Below are 22,940 nucleotides of genomic sequence, written 5' to 3'. Positions count from 1 at the left end.
TTGCCAACTGTCCCATATTCCCCCCGCTAAGGTAGAATGTTCCTATGAAACCTTTCGTGCCAAAATGCTTTACGCCGAAGAAGCAATTACCATTAAATTATATGGAAAACAATTTTAAGCGTTCCCAGACCCAAAAAAATAACCTACCAAATCATACCAAATAACACATAAAACCTAAAATAACACTAACATATAGTAAAAGCAGGAATGATATGATAAATACACAGCCTATATAAAGTAGAAATAATGAAAATTAAGCCAAAACCGATTGGTGGGGTAAAGAAAAGAAATCGGCACGTATGCGCATGCGCACACAGGTGCCCGCGCAAGACTTCATGGTCATGGTAGTCTTTCTCGGGGTAAACACAAATGTCCCGAGATTTGACTGCTACTTTTGTCCATTATTTGGGAGTGAGAAAGTTGGCAACCCTAGTGAGGTGTCTTGTCAGTAAGTCAGCTCCTGTACTTAGATTTAATAATTTTCATCTGTGAAAATGCAATTTCACATAGATAAGTTGACCCGAAGTAGGCACTGACTTTTAGTGGTATAAAACCAATGCGCACACCGCGTATTGCTCGGCCCCATCAGTAGTAATTGCCACCAGTTTATGAATGGGGATGTCGTTTTCACGGACATATTTTTTTAAACTCACTGTAAATATCCTCACCTCTCGTTCTTTCCTTTAATTGCAAAAGAGTGAGGAAGTCCTCCTTTGTTGTAAAATCCTGGAAAGCCATTCTGACAAATACAACAAGCTGAGCTGTTTGCATTACATCCAGGGATTCATCGAACTGTAGTGAAAAATATTCACATCCTCTGACGGTGACTCTACCCTCCTTGTCACTGTTGCAGGGCCAAGCGGTATATTATGTATTGCGGTTGTGATGCCGTTTTTGTTTTTAAAGTCATTAAAAACAGTCCCTGCGGTAATGACCATTGCTTCCTTGAATAAATCGCCATCTGTAAAAGGCTACTTGTGTTCAGCCAAAAGGTGACTTACACGAAATGATGCTTCAATAGCAGCTTTATTTTGAGCAGCATATTTTGTGAAAGACGATTGCTGGGCCTTCAACCCCGATTTTAGCTCAACTTTCCAGGCACGAATTGTGCTCTTTGGGGGGTAGGTGTCTTTAAATTTCTGGTGGTTGGTGTTGTGGTGCCGCTCCAGATTCCCTCTTTTAGTCAGTGCTTGTGTTTGGTGGCACAACATACATGCACACTTGTCTTTCACCAAGGTAAATAGAAATTCCTCTTCCCATTCTGGATGGAATTTGTATGTTTTCGCCTTCTTTCGTGGAGCCTCCGCTATGCTATCAGGATATCACGAGCAATTGCCGATTGTGTTGCCTCTGATCTGACCCGACATTTACATGCCGGGCGACACCTAATTAATTAGCTTGTTTATTTCGGCTTTTTTACTTAAAGATGTGCTGTGTGCATCCCGACTACTGCTGCACCACTGCATGCTTTGCGGCCCGGAGGTTGGGGACCACTGCCATATATTGATGTTTGCGACAGTCAGTACTCTTATCCCTGATCTGATTGGTCACTTTGATGCAGCACAGGCTACGCTGAAAATACGGTGCATGGCGGGGGAACTACATACATGCGCACTGGGCAGAAAGAACGGAACTAAACCCCCGCAACCCGGAAACAATCTCTCTTTACAAACAGCTTTTTAGCAAAAATATTGCTATATTACCATTATCCTAAGTAGTATTACTTACTTTTATAATGCTCACATTACAACAGTATTTGAGTACTTATTTTTGATTTTTCTTCGGAATCTACTTGGAAAGTCTCAAAGATTGACCGGTCGATCGCGATCGACGGGTTGGCAACCCCTACCATACAGTGTTCAATTGTTGGAGTTGTGGTGGTATCCATGGTTTCTGCTGTCCTAGGAAGTCCAAACAATTATTCCTCAAGAATGATGAAGACTTAATAAAAATATCTAGCATTGGCGCTCTCCTGTTGATAAGTGTAAGAACTTCAGAATTTAATTTGAAAACTATATTATAAAAATGATGGAGTTAATTTTTTTCAGCTTACTGGCACTGTAGCTCTTTTGACAACCACATCTTCATCGCAAAATTACTATCAAATTAAATATAAGTACAAGTACAAAGTCCATTTATTATCATAGAATGTATCAATTATTCAACTTGAGATTTGTTTGCTTACAGATAGCCACAAAGCAAGAAACCCAAAAGAACCCAATTAAAGAAATGAAATAAATAAAAGACTAACACCCGATGCACAAGAGAGAAAAAAACACAAATCATGTAAACAATTAAAGCGAACAACAACAACCAAATTCAGATGACTCTGGCTGAAAAATGTGGATCCAGAGAATAGGTTCTTTCATGCCTTAGTTCTTTATTAAACTGTAAGAAATATGATCTTACCAATTAAGCCTCTTAACTGAAGATCCAAGTCTAACCTCAGTGACTGGTTTGGTGTTCTGATACTCAAATTGGATAGGTGCAAAATCCTCCCGTGCTCATTGGGCTGGAAATGTCAGCATTCTCAGTTAGTCAACTGAAATGCATTAACTACTTGCAAAAAAAAATCTGTAATACTGAGCAGTCAACAAGGAGGGTATGCCAGCAGAGCACATGATAGGGTAGCAAGACCCACCAGTCTATTTAGTAGAGGAGGACCTCTTAAAATGTGGTATAAGCAGGGGGGAACCTGATCTAATTGGGGTCCAGACCAAAGCAACATTAAAAGCCTAGAGGTCAACCAATGCCGAAAAAAAGGACATGATAGGTATTTAAGATGGCTGACATTATCAAAGTGGTAGTGGCTCCCCCTGCAACTCCCCAAAATTTCTTTTATCACCTCTACACCTTCTGGTGCCATAAAAATAACTTGAAATCTTGCGTTCTCAGAGCTGGTTTTTTGAATAAAGCATTCATGGTGAAAGCTCCATCCATCTGGATTTTAAAATTGCCCAGGAACTCTATGTATCCCACAGGTCTCTGATTTACATGAAGCTCCTTTTGGATTGAATGGATACCCGGGCCTGCAATATTAAACGTTCAGTAAAACATTTAAACCCTTAGTCATTCCCACTTGGCCACTCATAAGTATGCAATTGCCAAAGTAATTTTGGGCAAGGTTTGGGTAATGACGAATCCACTTATAGTTGAATTACATACTCATTCACTCACTCATGTACAGGATGCATTTTTGAACAATTAATGACACAAAAACAAGTGTGGAGGTCATCTGAACTAGACTAGAATTTCTTCCAGTTGCGCATAATGTAAGTATATTGAGTAATAGGTTTGGAAGCTATGTTGAAGAGGAAAGTGTGAAGATAATTCAAGAATTTCATTCATGAGCAATGTTTGGTTGCAGTGTGTATCATTAGTAAAATTCATTGCAGTTACTTGCCCAGACTCTGAGATAGAACCTGTCAAACCTCTGCCATCAGGAAGTATAAGGGCATCAGGTGCACTTTAATGGTTGTAGACTCCCCTCCAAAGTCTACGTAGTTCTGACTTGTAAATTTCTCATTGTTCCTTTTCTGCTGTTGTATCTAAATTCTGGAATACTCTACCTAGCAGAACTGTAGGAATATCTTCACCAAAACAGGTTCAAGAAGGCAGCATGCCAATACTTTTTGGCGGTTATGGTTGTCAATAAATAAAATAAAATAAACAGATTCTTAGGTACAGCACTGAGATCCCCCTATCAGAAATGCAAACTGTTGGCTAAGAAACAAAGTGAATGGTGATTCAAATGGATGATGAGGTCACATGGCAATACTTGAAAGACAGTGTGTACTTCTAGTGCCTTGATCATCAAAGATAAAATACCTTAAGACGTAGAAGCATAATTAGGTCATTCAGCCCATCAAGTCTGCTCCACCATTCTATCATGGCTGATTCCAGATCACACTCAACCTCGTACACCTACCTTCTCACCATAACCTTTGATGTCCTGACCAATTAGAAACTATCAATTTTCACTTTAAATATACCCACGATTTTCTGCAGCTTCTCCCGGTCTTGGACAGGACAACTTCCACACCAGGTTGTGATGCACACTAGAAGAATGCTTTCTATGGTGCGTCTATAAATCATAAATAAAAAATACGAAAGGGAAAGTAAGGTAGTGCAAAAAAACCGAGAGGCAGGTCCGGATATTTGAAGGGTACAGTCTAGATCTGGGTCAGGATCCGTTCAGCAGTCTTATCACAGTTGGAAAGAAGCTGTTCCCCAATCTGGCCGTACGAGTCTTCAAGCTCCTGAGCCTTCTCCTGGAGGGAGGAGGGACGAAAAGTGTATTGGCTGAGTGGGTCGTGTCCTTGATTATCCTGGCAGCACTGCTTCAACGGTGTGCGGTGTAAAGTGAGCCCACGCATGGGAGATTGGTTTGTGTGATGTACTGGGCTGTGTTCACGATCTTCTGCAGCTTCTTCCGGTCTTGGACAGGACAACTTCCATGCCAGGTTGTGATGCACCCTAGAAGAATGCTTTCTACGGTGCATCTATAAAAATTAGTGAGTATTTTAGGGGACAGGCCAAATTTCTTTAGCTTTCTTAGGAAGTAAAGGTGCTGGTGGGCCTTCTTGGCAGTGGACTCTGCTTGGTTGGACCAAGTCAGGTCATTTGTTATATTGACCCCGAGGAACTTAAAGCTTTTGACCTGTTCCACTTGCGCACCACTGTTGTAAATGGGGTCGTGCGGTCCACTACTCCTTCTGAAGTCAACAACCAATTCCTTCATCTTGCTGACGTTGTGGGTTAGGTTATTGTCTTCGCACCATGCCACCAGGTTCTTAATTTCCTCTCTGTACTCAAACTCATCATTACCCGAGATACAGCCTACAATTGTGGTGTCATCATTGGTGATAAATTGAGTAACGTGGTGCTATCAATGGATAGGTGCTACCTAAGAATGAATATTTGAACAATCTGGGGTTAGGGGAGCCAGACTTGGGGAACTTCATGGGGATATTTAGTCAGCTTCGGTCCCTGTCTCCGTTGAATTCTTGATCTCAACTGTGCAGCCACTTCTATTAAACATAGATCAACTAGAACTGAGTAGGTTTGCTGCAGCCAGTATACAACTACCAAGGCCTTTTCCCCCACCTTCACCACACAATCCCAGTGTGCATAGCCATTATGACCTAAAAAAGGTATGCTGTAAGTTAATGCACTTGATTTGTAGCATAGATTCTAAAATTATATCTGTGTACCTCACTTATAATTTCCAATTGTTTAATCACAATGATGTCAAGCAGCTAACGTTCATGATAATTAGTGAAAAAAATCATTATAGCAGAAAATTGACCACTGAGCATAATTTATAGACTGTTATTTGTATGATATTTTGTTTAAACATATTAACTTATCTAAATCGCAGACAAACGAATGTCATACCAATTAATATTTGTACAGAATAATTTACCAATTTATGTTTTAGTGCTGTTTAAATCAGCACAATTGCTAATGTCACTGGGAAAATTTAACTAAGTAATCAATGTTGGAACAGTGGAGTTTAGGGTAGAGCCATTATTGGTTGCACTGACACCCAAAGCTTTTCATGTGTATCAAATAAGGTAGCCGATGGTCAATGTTAGCCATGTTCATATCTTGGAGTAATACAAAAGAAAATCATTCAATTGTAGGTAAAGTTATTCTTTTAAAGAATGATCCAGCTAGTCTCATTGCACTCTGCATATCTAGGAAATATTTTCTCCAGTTATCTATGCTGTTCCCTTTCAAAAACTGCTACTGAACTCATCCTGTCCTACTCTCCTAAAACCAAAACACCCATGAGGAAATGTTTTGTTTATAATTGTGACAGGCTCTTCACCATAAATCCATGTCATCTACTATTGACTCTTAAACTATCTAAATTTTCATATTCATGATTTTAAACATTTCTGTCAACTCTCTTATCGGTCTTTTCTGTTATTGTGTCCTGTCTGCACACAACTAATCCTTCCTCTGGGAATCATACTAGGATATTTCTTTTACACAATCTACTAAATTGTGGTGCTAGAGGTGGACAATACTTAAACAGAGCTGAATGAATGTTGTGCAGAGTTTAACTTCATCAGTTTCTTTGTTTTATGTAAATGGAATAAAGGCAGAGGAGAGGAATACAGAAAACAATACTGAGGCAATGAGATTCAGAACACTGCAATGCTGAAAATCTGAAATAAAAGAGAATGCTGAAAACGCTCAGCAGTTCACGGGTGGCATCTGTAGAGAGAAAAAAATGCTGTAAAAGCATACCTTTCATCCAAACCAGCTAGTTTGCTTCAAATGGATAAGCTAGTTATCTGAAATTGTTGAATTCATTGCTCCTGGATGGAAGAAAAGGCGCCAGATGTCAAGATGCATTTGATTTCATTGGAAAATTAGGAATGAAAGATTCCTACTCTGATACTCTACAGTGATAGATGGTTGGGAGCTATTGGTTAAGTGGAAGTGTTCAGCAAAGTGGTCACCCACTCTATGTTTGATTTTCCCAATAGAGACCACATCATCAGCACTGAATTCCATACACTAAATTGAAGAAATGCAGCTGAATTGGTACTCCACATTCAGTGGATCATTCTCTGTACTTACTGCCACCTTCAACAAGATGTCATTACCAGACACACCATCTCATCTCCCCTTTTAGCATCCTGAAGGGACAACTCCCCAGTTTACTCTTCTATCTCCATCAATGATCACTCTTTTTCTTGTGGCAACTTTTCATACAAATATAGTGGGTTTTTTAAATCCCTTTCCTATCAACACTCCAGGGTCCACGTAGTCATTCCAGGTGAAGAGATATTATGAATTAAGTGGAATACTGTCTCATGTAAGTTATTCCCAATAGCAGAAGTAATCCAGAGATGATGATAACCTTTTGAAATTTTGGCTTTTTAATTTCTTCACTTGAACTTTAAGCATTGGATGATCTGGTGTCTCAAAGTGCTCTGGCAATATCGAAACCTAAGTGTGGAGGAAAGACAGACTCTGATGTAGAGACAATGACCAGAGTTTATTCATAATAATTCAAAAAGAATATCGATGGTTCAGATGAGCAACGCCACAAGAAGTAACACCACAGTAAGAGGACACAAAACTAGGACCCCGTGATTAGTGCTAATCAGGCATCTGCTTAAATAATACAAGTGACATGGAATCCCTGAGCCTATCAATTTAAACTCAATAAGCTTTAACAAAAAGCACCAGGAGACTGAGTTGCTCAAGAAAAACACTAGGAACTCTAAATAATTAATGTCTCTCACTAAGTAACCAATTCAGGTGCTCTAAGTACCTAGGAGCTCACTCTCTCCGGGGTCCCACACAGGCCTGAAGACCTCATTACATCTAGATGATGATGTCTCATTATTCCCTGTACACCCCTGTCATCTCCCTTCTCATATGATATTCTCCACCTTTCTTATCCTAGCACACATAATGCAACCTACCCCACTATTCTCATGATGATGATTCCAAAGACGGGCTTCTTTCTTACGATCATCAAATCCACAATTATTACTACACTTGTATGCTTTGCAATATTTTATGTGCAGTCCTTGCCAATATTCAGAATATCTTGAAGGACCCAAACTCACACACTGGCTGTGTGGAATTTACATGTTTTCCATGTGACTGTATGGATTTTTTTTTGGTGTGACGGCTTCCTCCCACATCCCTAAGCTTTGCTGCTATATTGACATTGGAGCCAATAAGTTTTTACTTTAATTAATGAAAGGAAAGCCTGGAATAAATGCTGGTATCAATAAAGAAAGACATGAAAAATTATGTTGGAAAAACTCCTTTATGAAGGAAACGGGCTTCCATAAAGATGGCTTCTGTATAATGTGAGGCTCATTGCAACTCATAACTGTCCTCTGAAATAGCCTAGATAGCTATTCAATTCAAGGAACAATTAATGCTAACCTAACAGCAACACTTTTTTTTCTCATGAATAGGTTTTGTTTTATAAAAAGGTTATATTTGTATTGTTTAATCTACTCACCTGACTTTTTCATCCCTTAAAGTGAACTAATTAAAAGCTAATTTTTTAAAAGTTTACAAAGAAACACTGAAATGCTAAAGATACAGTTTAAATTTTAGATCTCTAAATACTTAACCTGGATGTTTGCTTTAGAATCACGTTCTGCAGATCCATTCCTTTATAGTAGGACATGAGGACTGTCTTTCTCCTCTCCTTTGAATTCCTGCCTTCACCCTCGGAAGGTTACCTTGGAATATATTTTGTCTTGTTACTTGTTACATACACCTGTTAGGGTGCATTCTCCAGTTACCTTGGAATATATTTTGTAATGATGCATCTGTTCGCATGTTAAGTCTTCCATGGATAAAGATTCCATGTTTAACTGTTGTTAATTGATTTTTAATACATATGTTTTATATATTTGCCAAGAAAAATGTAACATAAGTTAGTTAATAACTTTGGGAGCTAGGTTCTGCAAATTGAATATTTTCAGATTTATTATTCCAAGTTCATGACTCACTGTAGAAAAGCTTTGAACGTACAGTTCATCCTTGGCCTCAGTATCAGTTCCTGCATTGGGACCTATCAATCATGGCTCAGCAGTTAGTGTTGCTGCCTCCTAGTTCAGGGACCCAGGTTCGATTCTGACTTTGGATGTCATCTGTGCAGAGTTTGCACATTCCCCTAAAACTATACGGGTTCTGTCTGTGTACTCCGGTTTCCTCCCACACTCCCAAGTCTTGCTGTTGTTTGAATTGGCAACTGTAGATTACCCCTTGGTGTAGGTTATTGGTAAAAAAAGAATCCAAGGGGATTTGTTGGACATGGGAACAGTATGGACCCAATAGTCCAATTCACCTCCTTTGTCATTTGTAGGCAGGGTAATAATTGATGGCATGGCTTTTGCCTGTTTCTGTAGAGATCTCTCAAACAGCACCGTAACACTGTTATTTCCTCACCCTGCCACTATTACTGGGGAGAAGGATCATTTTTGTAATATTCAATATGCAGGTAAATTTTCCATAGCTTATGAGATTCCATACAAGCTATGATTTTAAATTTTATCCCATTATAGTGGATTCTGTAAAACATAGGCAAAATATTGAATTGTTGACAGTCTAGTTACTTCTGTGCTTCATCCTGACGCCCATTGCATTTTAAATGACTGGACTTTGAGGAAAATTAATCTTTATAATGTATGCCAAACTGGCCTGGCAAAGAGCCATCTAAACCTGTCTATTTGATTTTAATTTCAAACACTGACACTTTCTTCAGTTAACATAAAAATAATAATAACATTATTTATATAGCACTTTTCATACATAAGATGTAGGCTCAAAGTGCTTTACGTAGATTATAAAAATACATCAAAATAGTCATAAAAATGTGACAAAATTAAAAATTATAGGACAAACATTATATAGATTAAAATGTAATTGAATATACTTACTTATTGCTCATTACGCTGCTGGCATAAAGACAAAGCTTGCTTGCTTTCTGCATGTTATGCTGCTGGCATTTAGGGCAACAATGAAGGTCCTCCATCTCTGGCGATATTCAGGGCTTCCTTCATCATGTCAGTTGCTTCCACTCGGTTTTACTTTACTTTATTTTACTTTATTGTCACCAAACAATTGATACTAGAGCGTACAATCATCACAGCGATATTTGATTCTGCACCTAGCACTCCCTGGATTACAAATCGATAGTAAATATTAAAAATTTAAATTATAAATCATAAATAGAAAATAGAAAAGGGAAAGTAAGGTAGTGCAAAAAAAAAACTGAGAGGCAGGTCCAGATATTTGGAGGGTACGGCCCAGATCCGGGTCAGGATCCGTCCAGCAGTCTTATCACAGTTGAAAAGAAGCTGTTCCCAAATCTGGCCATACGAGTCTTCAAGCTCCTGAACCTTCTCCCCGAGGGAAAAGGGATGAAAAGTGTGTTGGCTGGGTGAGTCATGTCCTTGATTATCCTGGCAGCACTGCTCCGACAGCGTGCGGTGTAGAGTGAGTCCAAGGACGGAAGATTGGTTTGTGTGATGTGCTGTGCCATGTTCACGATCTTCTGCAGCTTCTTCCGGTCTTGGACAGGACTACTTCCATACCAGGTTGTGATGCACCCTAGAAGAATGCTTTCTATGGTGCATCTCTAAAAATTAGTGAGGATTTCAGGGGACAGGCCAGATTTCTTTAGCTTTCTCAGGAAGTAAAGGCACTGGTGGGCCTTCTTGGCAGTGGACTCTGCTTGGTTGGACCAAGTCAGGTCATTTGTGATATTGACCCCGAAGAACTCAAAGCTTTTGACCTGTTCCACTTGCGCACCACCAATGTAAATTGGGTCGTGCGGTTCGCTACTCCTTCTGAAGTCAACAACCAATTCCTTCATCTTGCTGACGTTGAGGGATAGGTTATTACCTTTGCACCATGCCACCAGGTTCTTAATTTCTTCTCTGTACTCAATCTCATCATTACCCAAGATACAGCCTACAATTGTTGTGTCATCAGCAAACTTATATATTGAGTTCGTTGGAAACTTGGCTACACAATCATGGGTGTACCGTGAGTACAGCAGGGGGCTGAGTACACAGCCTTGTGGGGCACTGGTGCTCAGAGTGATTGTAGAGGAGAGCTTGTCCCCCATTTTTACAGCCTGGATCCTGTCTGTGAGGAAGTTGAAGATCCAGCTGCAGATCTGAGTGCTAAGGCCCAGGTTCCAGAGCTTAGGGATCAGTTTATTTGGAATGATGGTATTAAAGGCAGAGCTGTAGTCAATGAAAAGGAGCCTTACGTATGCGTCTTTATTCTCCAGGTGTTCTAAGGAGGAATGTAGGGCCAGAGAGACGGCATCTGCCGTTGACCTGTTCTCCGGTAGGCGGTTTTCACTACTGTTAGTCATGCAAGTCCCAGGTGGAGACCCAGGAATACCATTGCATTCAGATGTAGAAGGATTCTTTATTGCTGTTTCTGTAATGATATTGTTTTACCAGTCATGGTTGTTAACCCTGAGCTGAACCCCCAAACCTGGATGATCGGTAGACCATTCTAGTCTGGCCTCTACCCTTTGACCTGTTTGGCATGGGTGATCCTACTATGAGCCGAAGCATAAATCCCTGAATCCAGCCAACGTAGGTTTCGGGTCACTGAGGCACACAAGCCCCTAAACCACGACAAAGAGGTTGTCTTCTTGGAGGGATCAAATGTACCAAATTGTATAAATGTAATCAACATCAACTGGCACTAAGTCATCCTGTAAGTCGGTCAAATGTTAAAAAAATTAAGTAGGTTTTTAGAATAGTCTTGAAACAGTTCTAAGTGTTGCAGTATCAGTACTGGCTACCACCTGCATAAAGACTGAGGGAAACATTTCTGTTTTAAACTTATATAAGGATTAAAAGTGATTGAGTCCAATGTAAAACTAGAATTTAAATCTACACTAACCACACTAGAAAGGAATGGCAGGTCGTATGGCAGATTGGAAAGTAGCATTAGAGGGTATTATAATAAACAAGCAATAGCTAACATTTGCAGTATTAATACATGGTTGATATTAAAAATATATTTGTTTAAGACAAAAAATAAACAGGAAAAGTGGTTGAGCCATGGCCAAAGAGCAGAGGAATTACATTAAAGAAAGGGACCTAAAATGTTCCCCAAAAGAGCAGCAAGCTAGAAAATTGGGCGAATTTCTGAATTTGGCAAAGGGGGACCAAGATGTTTGTAAGGGAAGAGAAAGCAGAATACAATAGTAATTTGACGAGAGATGTAAAAATTAACTATAAGAGCTTCATTAGATACATTATGTAAAAAGAAAAACATTAGCTCAAGTTAACGCGAATCCCTTTCAAACCAAGATGAAATGAAATATATTTTGAAATAAGGAAATGGCAGAGAAATTGAACAAATATTTTGTGTCTGTCTTCTCAAAAGTAAGCACAGAAACTCTGGAAATGGTGTTGTTCTAGAATCGTTCCCATGTGTATTGGTTTATTTATCTTGCTTTGTTAGAGATTTTAATAATGCAATGAATGCCTGAAGGCATAAAATTACAAGGTAGCAAATCTAACCTTTCTATTTAAAAACAGAGGTAGGGGGAAGGCTGGGAATATTGACCCAATTAACCTGACACCAATACTAGGGGAAGTTAAAGAATCTCTTAATAAAGCTGTGGTAGTGAGCAGTTATCAAATAATAATAGGATTGGGCACAGTAGCTTCTTCCCCTCTGCCATCAGATTTCTGAATGGACATTGAACCCATGAACACTGTCTCACAGATTTTTTTCTTTATTTCCACTATTTATTTTATTTAACTTTTTAAATATATACTCTAATTTACAGTAGCACACACAAAATGCTGGAGGAACTCAGCAGGTCAGGGAGCATGTATGGAAAAGAGAAACAGTTGCTATTTCAGCCCGAGACCCTTCTTAATAGGACTGGAAAGGAAGGGAAAAATGCCTGAATTTACAGTCATTTACTATTTTTATTATGGCAATGTACTGCTGCTGTATAACAAATTTCTCAAAATCTGCCAGTAATATTAAACTAGGTTGTGATTCTTTATTCTGAAGATCCAACCTGAAATGTCAACTATCCATTTCCCTCTATAGATGCTGCCTGGTGCACTAGATTCCTCCAACAGTATTTTTTTCTGCCTTTTGAAAGGAAAATCACATTTCACAAATTTTTAAGACTAGTTAGCATAGGGAAACACTAGATGTAGTTTATTGGACTTGGGTAAGATGGACATGATAATTTATTAACAAGAACAAGAACACATGGGATTGGGGGTAATATGCTACTATGGACTGGGGATTGGTTAGCAGACAAAAATTGGGGTCTTCCCTGGTTGCAGTGGATGACCTTGACTACTTCTGTGCCTCTCCATAGACTGTTACAGAACAGCCACCTTTGCTGTTGGATGTCACTGTAGACCTCATCTGCCCAGTCCACTGGAGCTGACTTAGCATGCTAGGACAGGCATGTCTCTATCTCACTGGGCTATAAGACTCATCAGTGGGTTTAGCATGCTAGGACGGGCATGTCTGTATCTCACTGGGCTATAAGACTCATCAGCGGGTTTAGCATGCTAGGACGGGCATGTCTGTATCTCACTGGGCTATAAGACTCACCAGCTGGTTTAGCCTGCCCATTAAAGTGGTGTACTGGGGTGTGGCTGCTGTCACATGTAAGCAACTAATTGGAGCTGCAAGTGAGAGCTGAGTGGTGGGGACCAAAGGTAATATTCAAGATTGCCAATACCTTCAAATTCTTGTACTTCCCAACTTGATGCAAAGATGCAAAGATTTTTGTTCTCCAGAGAGTAAAGTACTATGGAGGCTCAGTCACTGAATATACATCCAAGGACAGAGATCTACAGCTCTTTGGATATCTGGTGAATCAAGGAATATGGGTTTAGCGTAAGAAAGTGGATTTAGTGATAAAAGCTCAGGCGTGATCTTATTGAATGGCAGAATAGCACAATGGATTGGATGACCCAGTTCTTTATTATTTTATTTTGTAATATATCAGAACCTATATGAACTGGAATTCATGTTGTGATTTCTCATATTGGTATCTGGTGTATCGACAGACACTCCTGCAACATGAAACCATCAGAAGAGCAGGAATGTAAAACTATCAGCCTCAACAAAGCTAAGCAATATGTTCACAGCTTTCATAGCCATGTACCTTAAGATTTTTTTTAGATGAAATGTGTTCAACTATATCATTTAGCAAAGGCAAACTTTCTGTCAAGGAGCTATGAAGGACAACATTCCAGATCTTGGTGCCAAAATGATTGAAGTCATAGCTAACACTGCAAGAGTGATAGAAATCCAAATAAATAGACGCCCAGAGTTGAAGCTTCAAAAGGTTGTCCTCTGTAATCACTTACAATAAAACTCAGCTGCAGTGACAAATTAGATTTAAAAATTGCACTGGCCCATTGAACATCATAAACACTTCTGAGAAAATCTGCATTCCTCTCTGGGAAACAATGTCATCATATATCTTAACTAGGTATGTGCAACGCTTGTTTTTGGCAACTAGAGTGCAAATTGCAGCCAGCCAATGAAGCACTTCCTGAAGCCTTTCACACTCTGCAACAATCAATTTCACACCCTTATTGGAGTACATTGAATAGGTATGAATAATGCTGTTAATGTGTGCTCCATACCATGGAATGTAAATGGTAATATAATTTTATATTAACAGAGTATTTCAGAAGAAATGTTCTACCAGTTGAGCAACATGCTACCTCAGATTTTTAGAGTGTCATCTACCCTGACCCTGACCTCCAAGCGATGAACAAACAAACGACTGAACAGCGAGTGAGTTATGCTGACAAGTCACTTTTTGTGTGGGCTTCAGACAAGATATTAAAAATGATCAACTCTGCATGTTTCCCACAGCAACTCGGAAAGACTTTTTTTCATTTCAGCAGAATCTCAAACATTTATAATTGTTGCACTTAAGTTGAAATATGCATCAAAATCTAATGTACTGTCACAATGAAGATGGTGTCTTAAAGTTGATTCTTGTCTCCTTTTATAGACTTAAAAGTTACCAAGTAATGTTACAAACACATTTAATGAGATGTACTAGATTCCTCTTCCTATAATTTCAGTAAAGTCATGGTTTAATTCCTCTGCCAAAATGAAGAGATTTGATGTGAATGCAATAAGCCTTTGTACAGTTACATCCTCACTATATTTCAAGACTATGGAACTTATAATAATGAAAATATATTCAAAATTATTCCATTTCTAATTCTCATATTTGTACATGTGTGAGGCAAAGTTGCTGGCCTAAAAATAATTAGATTTGTGAAACTGATTGCAGCCTATAGCTTGCTTTGGGGTAACATTAGGTGATGATAAGTTTCATATTTGTGTACAGCTAGCTATTTAATTGTGGAACTTGAATTATTTTCCCATGCTTTTTAACATTATGCAGCTAGTTTGCCTATCTAAATCTGTTAAACATTGATCATAAATGAGGCAGTCAACTAATACATTTTTTGTTCTGCGGCTTAAAACACAGATGATTAAGTGTGGCATCAGAACCACCAACATATTGTGATGATGTACAAATATAGGATTAATAAGTGTTAAGTGATTCACATATCATATAAGTTGTTATAATTTTATTCACTTTCAAGTTTCAACTGTGACTTAATTCCCAATGGTGACTCTTTGAGTTCATATCCTAATATGTAATTTATAGGATTTTAAACATGTATTTAAAATGATGTCACTTTGGATATTTAGTAACATTAAAGGCTCATCTGCACCCAATTAAGTAACACTAAAATGGAAAGTTATGTTTGAAGTTGGTGTAACAGAGAGCCATTTCTAATTAATTTGTGGCATTACTGTTTATCTGCAGGCACACCTGTAAAAAATCCATTATTCATTATTTTTCACATATTTGTATAACAGAAATTGTATTCTTCAATTGCACTGGTGTACAGAATAATGAGTGAAAGCAGTTTGAAATATTTAGAATCGTGTGGGAATAGTTACTTGTAATCTCATGAATTGTCTCAACATACATTTTGTATTTGAAGAAGTAAACATACTGCATTTTTAAAAACTGATACAGTATAATTTAACTTTTATGTATGTTGTGTGCCATTCTGGTTACTCCTGTACAGGCAGAATGTGGAGGCTTTGGAGTGGGTGCAGAGGAGGCTCTTTAGGATTAGAATGTGTTAGCTCCAAGGATGGGTTGAACAAATTTGAGTGTTAAAGGCTGAGGGAAGAACTGTTAGAGGTTTATAAAATTCTGAGGGACATAGATAGGATGGCCAGAGTATTTCTCCGTGAGTGGAAATGACATACTAGAGGGCATATCTTTTATGCAAGAGGAGGAAAGTAAATTTGTACCCAATGTGGTAAGGTGTGGTAAATGCTACCAGACATGGTGGTGGAAACAGACATGATAGTGTCATTTAAGAAGCAGACAGGCACTTGAAGATGCAAGGAATGGAGGGATATGGTTCATGTGCAAGCAGATCAGTTTAGTTTAACATTGTGGGCCAAAGGGCCTTTCCCCATGTTGTATTGTTCTATGTTCTAAAGCTAATATGCATGGCTGTTTGTGGTTGTGCATCACCCAAAGCTCAGCATTTGCTGGTGTTATGTTCATAGCAGCTTTGCCTTCATCACGCACATTGTACAGCACTTCATGAAAGCGTTAAGCAGTAAAATAGTGTACATAGAAAGGGGCTTTGGGGGGATTTTGCATCATGAATCCTGTAGTGTCGAGCAGCCCTTAAATGTCCTCAGATTGTGTATAAATTAAAAATTATATTTGAATTTCTATGTTAACATTTTTGTCCCCGAAGTCAGAAGATTGTGGGTTCAAGTTCAAGTTCTGCTCTTAGAGTCCTCAGCAAGAGGATTTTTTAGGTAAGCGCTCCATGCAATCCTGAGTGATTGTGGCACCGTTGGAAATGTAGTCTTTTAGGTGACAAAAAGCTGAAGTTGTGCTCTTTCAATCTTCTGCACAGAACATTTGTTGCCACACATGGCTGTATTAATGGCATTCTCCATGGTGGAAGGCTTGATTGAGAGGATGAGCAGTAAAATCATCAGGTAATGAAGATGGAGGAAGAAATGAAAGGACTTTGTTTTGGCCCAGGATGTTCAGGGTATAATTCTCTAATGTGATTCTTGGTGAGGAACAATATATAAATGATATGACCTTTATTCAGGATGTAATCACTGACTGTGGCTCAAAAGAGGGGAGCCATGGAGTCATAAGTAGCTAGCCATCTGGACACAAGCTGGGGTCTGATCAGCCCCGGCTGGGTCACCTGGAGGAGGTTGTATGATGTTGAAAGACCCAATGATTCAAGGAACATCACTGAAGATGTGTCCAGAAGCATCAATAGATGTATGTACGCAGGTGAGGAACAATATATAAATGATATGACCTTTATTCAGGATGTAATCACTAAAATATCTCATGACAACATCATGGTACATGTGAGAAATTGCCCATGGCTATCAAAATGCTGTAAAGATGAACCTGTTGGGTTCACTGGAAGCTGGAAGTGTAGGTACTTGCAACATTTCCCAGTTTATTCTCCTCTATTACATAAAGGTCAGTGACGCTATTCAAAGATAACCGAGTACATTTAATTCTTTGTTATAAGGGCACTATGTGTAAATGACATTCCAAAATACCTGAAGTATATTTTAAAAAATGAATAAAATAGAATTTATTGGACAAAGTTTAAGAATAATGACTCAAATATATAAGAACAATTGGCAAAATTCAAACTAATTGAATTAAATTTCAATATAAAGGTTTAGTTACTGAGATCCCTGAGACCTCTGTTCGGAATGTCAATGGGCCTGCTCTATTTGCACAAGGTAGGTTTAATGGACAGACTGCCCAGCCTGAGAGCTGGGAAATCACGAGGAATCCACCAGTGCGATGTAGGTGCTGAGGTGGCCAGAAGGCTGCCAGCTTTTAAGTGGACCTGTACCTTCTGATTGAAATCAGATTATCGAAGTGCTCAAAAAATATAATTCGAGCAAATGACCTAAGGAACTCTTTTTGGGAAAGGATACCTATTGTAAGATTGTCCAACAGTACAGTAACAAACATTATTAACAGAAAAATCAATGGGCAACTTGCCAGATTTACTTTTGCCCAAAATTTTATAATTGGCTAGCGTGACATCTGTAAACTACAGTTTGCAATATGAAGCCTTGGATCAGGAACAGATTGTGCAAAAATTTTCAAAAGGTGACCCATGTAGGCAAAATTTCAATTAGAAGCACACACATTACATTTATTGGGAAAGCCTTTGAAAATGACAAGTGTATGAAGATATTTGATGATGAAAGATAAGACCGTAAGACATAGGAGCAGAATTAGATATTCAGCCCATCAAGCCTTCCCCATTTGATCATGGCTTATTTATTATTCCTTCTCAACCCCATTCTCCTATCTTCTCCCTGTAACCTTTGACACTCTTACTAATCAAGAAACTATTAATCTCCACTGACCTGGCCTTCATAGCCATCTATGGCATTGATTTCCACAGATTTGCCACTCTTTAGCTCAAGAAATTCCTCCTCATCTTTGTTCTAAAGGTACATTCTTCCATTCTGAGGCTGTACCCTCTGGTCTTAGACTTTTCCACTGTTGGAAACATCTTCTCCTTGTCCACTCTATCTAAGCTTTTGAATATTCATTAGTTTTAAATGGCATTCCCTCCTCATTCTTCTAAACTCCAGTGAATACAGGCTCAGAGGCATCAACCATTCCTCAGATTATACGTTTATGCTTTCATTGCTGGGAACATTCTCATAAACCTCCTCTGGACCGTCTCCAGTGCCAGCACATCCTTTCTTAGATATGGGGCCCAAAACTGCTCACACTACTCCAGATGAGGTCTGACCCAATCCTTAAAAAGCCTCAGCATAACATGCTTTCTTACATACTCTAGTGCTTTATAAATGAATGCTAACAATGCATTTGCCTTCCTGCAAGTTAACCTTTAAGGAATCCTGCATTAGAACTTCCAAGTCCTTTTGCACCTCTGATTTCTGAATTCACTCCACATTTGGAAAAGTGTCTACACCTTTATTCCTTCATTAACATATAAGCTGAAAAGTAGCAAAACAAGCTTCTGACCACTGCGGAACACCACTTGCCACCAACAACCAATCAGTAAAGGTTCCCTTTATCCCCACTCTTTGCCTTCTGCCAATCAGCCAATCTTTTATCCATATTAGTATCTTTCCTATAAGACATGAGCTCATGGGCTGTTACCTTGTTTAGCATTCACTGACTCTCTTTCGTCTATCCTCCCTGTTACTTCCTCAAAGAATTCCAACAGATTTTTCAGGCAAGATGTCCCTTTAAGGAAACTATGCTGATTTCAGCCATGCTGACTTTGATATAACACATTTAGATACTTCTGGTTTAACAGACAAGTGGTCTCCTCACATGGTGTGGTTGCCCAGATGCTACTGTTATAAATATCATTTTCTATATATCTTACGATGCAATTACACTCAGTGGCCATTTAATTACTTGCTCGTTAATGTAAATATGTAATCAGCCAATCATGTGGCAGCAATTCAATGTATAAAAGCATGCAGACATGGTTAAGAGGTTCATTTGTTCAGACTGGGGAAGGAATGTGATCTACGTGACTTTGAACGTTGAATGTTTGTTGGTGCCAGTTGGGGTGGTTTGATTATCTCAGAAACTGCTGATCTTTTGGGATTTTCATGCACAACAGTCTCTAGAGTTTACAGAGAATTGTGCAAAAAAAGAAAAAAAAACATCCAGTGAGCTCCAGTTCTGTGAGCAAAAATATCTTGTTAGTGAGAGAAGTCAGAGGCAGACTGGGTCAAGCTGACAGGAAGGCAGTAGTAACTCAAATAACCACACATTACAACAGTGATATGTAGAAGAGCATCTCGAATGCACAACATTTTGAACCTTGAGGTGCATTCGTTACAGCAGCAGAAGACCATCAGCATTCAGAAATACACTTAGTGGCCATTTTAATAGTTACCTCCTGTACCTAATAAAGTAGCCACTGAGAGTATGTTTTATATTGGTGGTCAGAGTTTGCCTGGAAGAGAAGAAAATACTTCTCTGAAACTCCAGCTGGAATATTGCAAATAAAATAGGCAATTCAAAGTAATGTGTCAGCGTCACACAGGCTTCCTGTTGAATTTGATAAATACTTTATGTAATTCTAAATAATCAAGTATAATACAATATGATAAATGTGTTCATTTAAAATTACCTAAAAAATTTAAAATAATATATGTTATTTAAATTATCAGCTTTAAAGCAGAACATAGGACATTTAGATGGGATTTGATTTTTTTTCACCCAAGGTTTGTTGAACTTTTGATGCACTGTCTGAAGGGTAGTACAGGCAAGGAGTGTTTAGATGTGCATGTAAAAAGCCAATGGTATAGAAGACCAAGTACTGGAAAATAGAGTTAGTACTTGGTGTATTTAATATTTTAGTAATATTTGAGTAATATTGTAAATATATTTCTTGGTTAAGCATTATTTGTTGTTTACATAATGCGTTGCAGGATATATGTAAAAGTACGTAAATGGCATATGTCACGAGGCTACCACGTGATACGTGCACATCTCGCTTAAAAGTAAAGACAAAGTTTGACTCTCATTCCTGGCTCTCGTGTTTTCTTTTCTATTCATTTTTTAAAATATGTTTTGGAGTTATAGAACACAACAGTGCTGTTAGGTACTTGATGGCCAGTATTGACACAGAGTCGAAGGAGCTACGTGACTGTAAGTGTGAAGTAAATTATCTGTAATTCAATAACATAAATCAATGTACTGAAAACACTAGACAACACATTTTTGGAAGTATTACAATTAAATGCATTATATTCAATAAAAGTTAATTCTGAGGAATTAATTGTTTATGATAAGACTGCCTGAAGCTGACCACAAATATAATTTCAGACTACTTGGAGAGACAGGAAATTAACTTTTATTGAATATAATGCATTTAGTTGCATAATGGTACTGATGCTTTGCAATAGTTCAACTAAGCTAAAATGTTTTGTTGATGATTTTCATTTGTACTCTGTCTAAAGCTTAAGTGTCCAACAATGATCAGCCAGGATTCAAGTTGCGCTGATGCCATTTCTCCAGAACTGCAGTGTTCACTGTGCTCATCACTGACGGTGCCAAGTCTTGCAGGGAAAAATTCTAAATGGGAATGCAGAAAATGAATCCTTAGTGACATATTTCACTTTGTGGTTTTGTGTGCCTAAAACACATCAACTAGCTACATGTAGCTTGGTACTCTGTAGTTGCCAAGAAAATTTTCAACAACATCCTTGAAAGCCTTCCATGTGATTTTCTCTGGCCCCACTAGAAGTTCTTCGAACTGCCTGCCATTGATGACCTGTTTGATTTGTGGACCAACAAAAATGCCTGCCTTAATCTTGGAATCAGTTGTTCTGGGAAGCAGCTGTCTTCGCTGTCATCTTTTTTCTTTATTAGGAAGAGAGAGAACATGTCAAATTGACGGGTGAACAATTAGTTTGTGTTGTTCTGCAGATCATGGTCATTATTGAGAGCCGTGCTATTGCATGTTTGGTGGGAGGAGGATGCTGATGCTCTTTTGCAGAAGTGGGTAGGGGCTGGGGAGGGTTGTTGCTTTGCTAATGCTTGTGCATGAGAGGGGAGAGTTGGGGGGAGCTTTGGAGTTCTAACATTATAACTGTCATTCATTCTTTGGGGCACACTTCAGTTTTCATGGATGTCTATGAATAAAAATAATTTCAGGATGTATATTGTACACATTACTCTGATATTAAATGGAACTATTGAACTATCAAAATATCAAAATCCTTCGTGGAAACTTTTGTGCCTGGTGACAGCAGACTGCATCCTTGCAGTCTTGAACCCACTAATTCTACTTTAGCCTGTGACAAACCAAGTCTCTGACCAGGTCATTTAACTCAGATTGAGTTACCAGATGAGGCTCACTCAACATAAAGAATTCAAAATCTGTATCAGTATCGGTGTTGTTTTCCATTCCTGGCGCGTGCATCATGGCATCTTCGTCTGCCTCCTCTAGACTCCATGCCGTTTTACTGCCATGCAGCATCTGCTCTGCTGAGGCCCATTTGTGTAAAGCTTGTGTACTTTAGCCATATATAACCAGATGTGTATGAAGACATGAACGCTAAAATTACTAACAGCCTTTTTCTATTCAGCTTGCTACCAAAGCGAGTAACAATTTCCTTATTTAAAATCCTAGAGATTCTGTGGGTCAGGTCAAGCTGATCTTGAGCCTGCGCTTCCATAGGGAACAACCAGCTGACTAGGTGAATTTACAGCTTGTTCCTGACTTTCATTGTTGTGCTTTACCATGTTGCATTCAGATGTCAGCGTGTCTGTTCTTAGAATGAGTCTGGGCACAAGGCACAAACATCATGATGTGGGCCCGCTCCCTCAGTGCACACCAGTCATATGTTACATAACCCCATTGTCTGAATAGGGTCATCAACCTGGATTGAATAAATAAAGTGATTTGTGTTTTTAGTAATTTCATTTAATTAGTAAATTAGAATTGTTTTAATTAATGTTTAATTCAATTCAAAATAATACAGTATAAAGTATATTTTACATTGAATAATAGATTTCAATTTTAAATTTTAAAATATTTGTATTTCTTTTGAATTGAATTAACATTTAATTAATAAAACAATACTAATTTATTGACTTGCATTGTGGAAGTACGTTACAATGCAAATTGCAATTGTTGTATTATTTCCAGTGTTCTGACCCTAGGCTAATTAGAAGTTAAATACTGATAAAACTGATAACTTCAGTGTGATAGGTACCAATGCTAACAGTGAGCTGCACCAAATGTGGGATGTGAGCAAGTTATTGAGTGATTAATTAGTCAACATGACTGATAATGGAGTTGTAGACCCATTTTATCATCTCTCGCCTAGTTGCAGAGCTACACCAGACTTGGCCATGGTGTGGTCCTTCTAAACCAGTTCCTAAAGCCTCATGTCTCAGGGGGTTAAATCTAGGATTTTGCTGGATTATACATTTGTACCAATAGGCTGGTCGAACAAGTGTTTAAGAAAGACAAAACAACATAATGGCCTTAATTGTGAAGGGATTAGAGGAGTTTAAGAATAGGGAGACTTTGTTTACAGTTGTATAGGATGTCAGTGAGATCACGCCTGGAATGCTATGCATAGTTTTGGTCTCTGCTTCAAAACAGATATACTGTAGTGCCATTGAAGGCAGTCCAAAAGAAATTCATCAAACTAGTTTCTGGAATAAAAGTGTTTTCCTTCCAAGAAAGGCAAGACGGATTAGGCCTGAATTCATTGGAATTCAGAAATGAGTGATGACCATATTCAAATATATAAATAAATGGTGTTCCACAGGGGTCAGTGTTGGGACT

The 22,940-nt window shown here is 38.5% G+C and overlaps 1 protein-coding gene across 1 annotated transcript in view; it reads left to right on the top strand.

Annotated features, from left to right (window-relative positions):
- ferry3 (FERRY endosomal RAB5 effector complex subunit 3) overlaps positions 1-20,380 on the top strand; it is a 71,108-nt gene extending 50,728 nt beyond the window's left edge. The window contains exon 14 of the mRNA XM_063072566.1: positions 14,198-20,380. Within this exon, the coding sequence (XP_062928636.1) occupies positions 14,198-14,290 (93 nt within the window). The 3' untranslated portion in view covers positions 14,291-20,380. The remainder of the gene's footprint in view (positions 1-14,197) is intronic.
- Positions 20,381-22,940: the final 2,560 nt, after the last annotated feature.

Source organism: Mobula hypostoma, chromosome 20 (genome assembly GCF_963921235.1).
Source record: "Mobula hypostoma chromosome 20, sMobHyp1.1, whole genome shotgun sequence".
Lineage (NCBI taxonomy): Eukaryota > Metazoa > Chordata > Chondrichthyes > Myliobatiformes > Myliobatidae > Mobula > Mobula hypostoma.
The sequence above is the reverse complement of the archived record's forward strand: the minus strand, read 5'-3'. Positions and strand labels throughout refer to the sequence as shown.